Source organism: Hippoglossus hippoglossus, chromosome 16 (genome assembly GCF_009819705.1).
Source record: "Hippoglossus hippoglossus isolate fHipHip1 chromosome 16, fHipHip1.pri, whole genome shotgun sequence".
Classification (NCBI taxonomy): Eukaryota; Metazoa; Chordata; class Actinopteri; order Pleuronectiformes; family Pleuronectidae; genus Hippoglossus; species Hippoglossus hippoglossus.
The window spans coordinates 24,347,386-24,354,741 of NC_047166.1; the positions used below are offsets into that span (position 1 = coordinate 24,347,386).

At 45.0% G+C, this 7,356-nt stretch overlaps 1 protein-coding gene across 1 annotated transcript; it reads right to left on the reverse strand.

Annotated features, from left to right (window-relative positions):
* Positions 1-318: 318 nt before the first annotated feature.
* prdm13 (PR domain containing 13) lies at positions 319-6,763 on the reverse strand. The gene is made up of 4 exons (XM_034612067.1): positions 6,471-6,763; positions 4,951-5,082; positions 4,713-4,833; positions 319-2,811 (listed from the first exon to the last, which is right to left on the reverse strand). Exons 1-4 carry the CDS (start codon positions 6,636-6,638, stop codon positions 1,322-1,324), a joined length of 1,911 nt encoding a protein of 636 aa, XP_034467958.1. The 5' UTR covers positions 6,639-6,763; the 3' UTR covers positions 319-1,321.
* Between the last annotated feature and the right edge of the window lie 593 nt (positions 6,764-7,356).

Consider the following 7,356-nt stretch of genomic DNA (forward strand, 5'->3'; position numbering starts at 1 on the left):
AAATATTGATACCTCAAACGGACGAAATGTATCGTCCGTCTGTATTTATCCTGTACGTTATCAGGGCTGAGTCACAGAGCGTGAACCAACGGCTCAGTAAATTATAGGTTAGCCTACTATTTTGATATAAATTACACAAATAATTGAATAATGACTAATTAAGACCAAAGAACCAAATGAAATGTTCGTACGGGCCTATACCACAACTTTACACAGAAGACGTGAGGGTTTAAAAATACTGAACATCTCATGATTCAATAAAAACACATCATTTCTTCTTATTTTTTAAATAGATTTATTAAAAAAACAACGAAGTATTGGACAAGAGTTAAATATTGTCCTCATCACAGACAATTATCACTTATAAACAAACGTATACAACACTTTTCCACTCAGATGTGAAATATCATACTTTACACGTCTTATAGCCTTTACTGCAATCAATACATTTTCTCTCTCTAGAAATAATTCCTTAAATAAACTGGCTGCTGCTGCTTTAAGAACAACATGCCTGCGCCATGAAAGTGCAAATTGAAGTACAGTGTGTTATTCAGCGAGGCGCAGGGAACACGAGATCTGCAAAGAAGTGAGGAAATCAGTTCGATTCGAATCATTGTTTTTGTCACTGATTTGTTGGAATGAGGTGCCCATTGCTGTTTTTAAAGTGCAACTAACAGTTAAGAGGGGAGTATGGGATATTTGTCATTATGTTTATTTGAGGGGAGGGGGTAGAAGTGGCTTTTCAAACTCATAGTTCCTTCCTCGGGGGGAGACATACAAAAAACACATCTGGTACATTTTTACACTGCAAAAATATATCTAACTTATAGGAAGTCACTCTCATATTCAGCCTTGATTTTTTTCTTTTAACCTGGATCATTGTTCTTGTTTGGTTTTAGAAGTGCCAGATTTATAAAAGTATATAAAAATGAAAACAGTTATGGTAATTTGCATTTAAAGCAAACGGAAATGTCTGCAACACCACTGTCCGAATTCTTCTTTTTAACTTGTTTTTAAAGCATTTTTGAAGTGCCCTTGAGCAAGATACCGAATATGTTTACCTTTTGCTGTAACTCATAACTAAATACATGCAAAGGGTAAAGTTACGCAAAGGAATACGCAAAGCAATGCGCAAAGTTTCAGGTCGAAATTATATGGGGTTTTTTTTGTAAATTTGACAAGATGAAAAACAAAAAATATATATTTGGAGGCCACATGTCCACTATAATTAGATGTGGAGGTTTTGGGAGGATGTTGTAGCCTAATGTCAAAATGATTCGATACAAGACTAAAGGACACCATTTCAAGACAACGGGCAGTCTCAGTCATTATTTTTGCTCGACTCCTGGTCGCTCTGGTCGTCAGTGAAGCAAACGTCCACGTCACTGTCATTGTCGCTCTTCTGCTCCGCGTCCTCGAACAGGCCGCCGGGTTTGTCCTCCAGTTTCTTCACCGTCTGTCCGGGGTGCCTGGACTTGACGTGCCTCTCCAGGTCTCGCCTCCGCACCAGCACCTTGCCGCAGAAGTCGCACCTGTACGGGGTGTTTCCCTCCGCGTGCAGTCGGATGTGCTTGTTCAGGTTGCTCGGGTCTCCGAAGGGCCTGAAGCACACCTTGCACTTGAGCGGTTTGTAACCTGTGTGAGTTCTCATGTGGATTTTCAGCCCGTATTTTCTCGAGTACAGTTTGCCGCAGTACAGACACAGGTGTCCCTTTTTCGGTTTGCCAGAGCCGACGTTGCTGGAGGCTCCGGCCGGCATCGAGTCCAGCCGCGTCCGGTTCTTCTCCGCCGCGATTTCGGACAGCTGTTGGGTGTGCATGGCGATCTCCCGGTCGATGTTGGTGATGGAGCCCAGGTCTTGATTCAACGACGGCGCACCAAAGTAGGACATGGACTCCGGGTACTTGAGGAGGTTTCCGAAGTGGAATTTCAGAGGATAGTAAGGTGAACTGTACAGAAGCTCCCCGTTATAGACAGTGAAGGGCATCAAGGGGATGTTACAGTCTCCACCATAAGTCTTAACGCCATCAAAGTGAGGGAGGGAGAACCGTTCAAAGTGGAGTCCAGGGGGCACCTGGGGGTAACGGGAGGGGGACAGGCCGGAGTGCATCCGGCTCTCCACGTGCTTAAAAGCCGAGGTCTCCTCCATGTGAGGCAGCAGCGGGAAAGCCCGGAGAGCGTTTGTGCATGGCACCAATGGGGATGTGGCGTCCATAATTGCAGGTGCGCATTTTGGAGGATGGCTGCCTCCTCCGTTTAGAGTCTCACCCGCATTCCGGATTGGTTTCATGTTACCGATGAGTTTGCTGAATCCCATACCACTCAGCTTCCCGTTGGGGTCCTCTCTGGAGGCGTCAGCGCCCGGGACTTTGGAGACGCCGGTCGGCTTGAAGGCAGAGCGCACACCCGGGTGGAAGCCCATGCTGCTGAGCACGGAGGATGTGGCGCCCAGGCTGAGCAGCTGCCCCTGGTTTCTGGCTGCGGTGACGCTCATGTCGAGGGCCCGGTCCTGCTCCTCGGTGCTGCTTTTCTTGGACAGTCCCGATTTGATTAGAAACGACGAGGAGGACACCGCCCGCCGGCCTGAGTCTGACATGGAGGAGTTGTTGTGACTGCTCCTCGGAGAGATGGAGGTGTTGGGGATATCTCCAGACTTTGGTGACCTGCTGAATGTCTCGGTGCCTCTTGCCTGTTCGCTGCTCACAAACCCCCGTCCGTTGCTCAGCGCGCAGTGGAAGTGGACGTGGGCCTTGAGTGTGTTCGGGTATTTGAATATTCTCCAGCAGTACCAGCAGATGTAACGCTCCTCACCTGTAGACAACAAGCATGACATTAATGATGAGATGGATCATGACCTGACACAACACAGCATGAAACAAGTTAATAAGCCTTCGGATGACATGTCAGTTATCAGTATATTTCCATATATATTTCCATACGTAATAACACCACGCCCGTGCGTAAAATGAGAATAACAGGTTTGGCAACCTGTAGAGACACGACCGTATTGAATCTGTTTGAGCATGTTGTGTGTGGTACACAACATGATTAAATTGAGAGAAATATAATAGAAAATATTTTATTTACTTTTGCACCGAAGTGCATCGAGTGATGCATTGTCACATTTGTTCGATTTTCCTTGGGAAATTATTCTTTTGTATATTTCATATTTAATATAATAATTATTTTATATTCTTATCAGTTACTGTTGCACTTCAGCTGATCCTTAAAACTAGGCCTGATACGATGCGGCTCCTAAGATCTGGTGCCAAATGGTAATAGCGGGGAGCCATCTTAATGGCCCCCGGTCGATCACTCAGAGGTTAATACAGATGTAATGATTTTGTAATCCTCATACGGACCATTGTTTATGATCGCCATCAAAAGGGCAAACGCCCTGCCCAATCTGGCGCTCAGAAACCGATGCATTGAATGCGGGACTTTCCCCTCTCATGTGCTCTTTCCCGTGGAAGTGACAGCAGCTGTTGCTTGAAATCGCAAGTCTCCAGAAACAATGGGGCCGGCCCATCTGTTGACGCCTAATAATGGGAAGCGAGCGTATGTCCATGAGCGCACGGTGCGTCGGGCCGGAGAATCAGGCCAATATACACCCCACATAAAAGTTAGCATTCATTAGGCCACAATACCTTAACGCACCCACCTAATTCACCGTGAAGCACTTGTTCTCGAATTTATTTGCTTTTTGACTTCATGAATATTAATGGCGCGGTGGCATTTGTTAACCTATGTGTCTCTTGGCTGAAACGCCAGACTCCTCTTCCTCCTCCACGGTCGCTCAGACACGTCCATTTTTGCCTTTAATTGCTTTTTAAAAAACCCTGTTTCAAGCACATTCTTTTTTAAACACATTTTCGTTTGCGTTATGCTTTAATTGTTTGCTCTTAATCATTCAGCAAGTAAAGACTCGATTCCTGCTCGAAATCTGAAACAGTCTTGACAGAATTAGTTAAAAGTATCCGTTGATAATAATTTCTATTAACGGATTAGATCCTGCTGAGCTGGTGTGTTTTGCTAAGATTAGACACTAATCCCCAAGCGCAAATAGCAAATCCCCCAAATCATCTTTGCAGCCCAAACAAATGGATTAACAGTCCAAACACAGGCTGAAGACAAAACTCAGCCAACAAGAAATCACTCGGAGAAAGAGGAGACCTAATAAATAATAGCTGCTGCGATTAGGCCTTATATTTGCACTTTATATTGTAGGCCATGTTGCCAGTAGCATTCATGAAATATAATGCACTCTGCAGAACTAATCATGTCTCCTCCTGTCTTCTGGTTAACGGAATGTGTTTCTTCCCAAATAAAGTCTATTAAAAATGAAAAATCATGCTGGAGGAAAAGGAGGAAAAATAAACATCCAATTGATTTTTATATCTGAGCGATAAGAACGGCCATTGTGGTTATTGGCAGATATTTAATTGTGCAGTGATGGAGCCTCAACATGTCGATGACACGGTCAGACCTGTAGCCTCTAGACATGACGGAAACAGACCCATTGAATTTAGTTGCTCTGAGTTATTATTATCATTATTATCATATATTATTATTAATACAAATAAAATAATCTACCTTCGCTAAGATATACAAATTCAGAGTTCCGTAATATTGTCATAAATTTCCATTTTATTTCCTACAATGCAAAAGCCGCTTGGTAAAACTGGTCCTACGGCTTGAACAGTGTCATTTACCTTTCTCGTCGTGCGTGGGAGTGGCGGTGGTGGGGATGTCGTACCACTGGGCCAGAGCGTTGGAGTACCAAACACTGAGCTCCTCTCCTGCAGGGATTTCTCTCAGCACACGGTAGAAAATCTTTCAAAGAATAAATCGAAGAGGGTTAATTTCAAGTGTCTAAATAAATAGAAAAATAATAAGAATGATATTGAGAAACTCCAGCAGATTTATGTATGATGAGGGTAAAAAGTTCACCTGTCCACCAGGTAAATCCGACACAGCCTCCAGGTTTTGCTCTTGGCTGTTCCTGGCGGCGCGGATGAATCCGATCCAGTCTGGCACAGGACAGCTCGACTCATCCACGAACTCTCCTCGCACCAAGCGGACCTAGAAACGAGGCCGGGAAATGAAACGGATGAGAGCAAGGTTTGCAACTGACCACAGCAGAACAGGGGTGATGGGAAATATGAAAGGAAAAGTTCAACTTGTTCTGTTTTTATCTCAATCGTTTATTTATTATTCCGCTAATTCATTACTTCAATTCATCTATTTCTTAAATCGCTGCGAATCTCTGCCTCGGATAATGTGGCTCTCTGAGGTACCTGGAGGTGCCGCGCGGCCACGCCTGACCAAAGGGCGCATAATGCGCCTCTTTATCCGCTCTGCTGATAATTTACTAAAGAGAATGACACACGGGCCTAATTGAGTTGATATGGGAAACGAATTTGAGGAGTGTCAGAGCGTTTCTAAACTGTTCAGGGACATTAAAGATCGAAGCGTGACATTTGACACAGAGATTGCACCTGATGATCGCCTGCAGCCCGGGGGCCACGCATTTAGACGCATCAATCACAAGCGCTGACAGCCTCAACAATAACAGGGCGCGGTTATAGCTGCGCGCATGGCAGGAAATTGTTTGTGTTTATTGTTTGTTTATGTGTAAAATAATGATAATAACTATGATAATGTGTCAGAAAGTTGGACTTATTTTTTTATGGTCTTGTATCTAAAAATGTCAGGTCTGGAGACTTTTACTTTCTAAATATTATTTTGAAGACAATAACTCCAAATCCCACTGCGGCAACATGAACAACAATTTATTAGATTTTTTACTTTTCATCCTTGTTGTTATTGTTTCTGTATTTTATTTCCCCAGCTGCAGGCAGCGGGGCCTCAGTGGCATCTTTCTGTGGCCGGATTACATTAACATTAAACGGCTCATCGGAATAACAGGCCCGCCAGGCAGTGAAATGTGAGGCGGCAGACCCGGGTCGCCCATTAGGCCGGTTAACTAGAAGCACAGACTGACAAGTCTGCCACTAATGGAGCTCAATTATTTCCAACATGACAGGCCAAAGCAATTAATAACCGAGGGCCCGATGGAGTTTGACAGTGCAGCTTTAAAAATCCCAAATTGTTTTAAATAATATTACTCAACAGGGAGTAAATAGGCCTACAGGGGGTTCAATTTTTTTGTCATCGATGGAGTATATTTTTGCAGATAAAAAGGTGAAAATAACAGAACATGCAATGGTTTAACAATAGTTAAAATTTTCTATCGAATATAGTGTTTTGGAATAAATAAACTATTAATAAGAAAATGCGTAAATTTGTATTTAATAATATGACAATGCAGCTCCTAATCAATTATATCATTTAAAAATATTTTAAAACAAGACACATAAACTGGGCCACACAGTAAAAAAAACAAGCAGCACAAATATTGAGCAACTTGAAGGACTTCTTGAAAGTGTCAGTGTATCATTTGAACCTACCTTCTTCTTGGATCCAACTTCCTTACGATCCGACAAGTACTTCCCCAGTTTGAAGATGCCCGGTACCGGTCCTATCCGGAGCCCGGCCGGGATGCTGCAGTCCGCAAACACACTGACGGTGGAGGACGCCCGGGTGGCTTGCATGGCGTGGGGTGAGATCAGAACCATGAAGACTGATGGAGACCGAGTGTGAGTGGGAGAGCGCTGCAGGGAAGGAGAGAGGGAGAGGAGGAGGAGAGAGAGACAGAGGATGAGGACCGGTCGATATCCGTCCTCAAAGTGACACGGTGGCGTTATGCTGCCCGGCTTTTCTAGTGATGGTGCAAGCAAGGTACCCCCTCCAACACCCCCACCCCCCACCCCCCCAACACACACACACACACTCACCCCAACCTCTCCAGCTCCAGGATGCAAAGGGGGGGGGGGGGGGGGGGGGGGGGGGGGGGGGGCAGAGAGGTGATGCTGTGCTATGTTAGGTAGTTTGAGGGGGAGGTGGTCCAGAGTTTGACTGGATGGAGTGTGTGCGCATGTGTGTGCGTGTGTGTGAGTGTGAGAGAGTTGGGCTCTCCCTGCAGCTGTGAGGAGAGGGGAAACGGGCCGGCCCGGTCACATGGAGACTTTCCCTCACCCCGCCGCATAATGAATTGCTCCAAACCGGTCAAGAGACACAAAGGGCCAGGCGACCTTCCCATCCCCGAAATCCAATTTGTCAAGGGCAGAGAAAAGAGGGTGCACAATCAAAGGTCCAGAGCGACCATTAATCCTCAGCATGTGGCTTTGTCCTGCAGACAGTTCCGATATTTTCACTGACAAATCCACTGTATAATTTATCCATAAATCCTCACCCCTTCCCATTCCCTCCTTTCAAGGCAGGTTTTTGGAAATG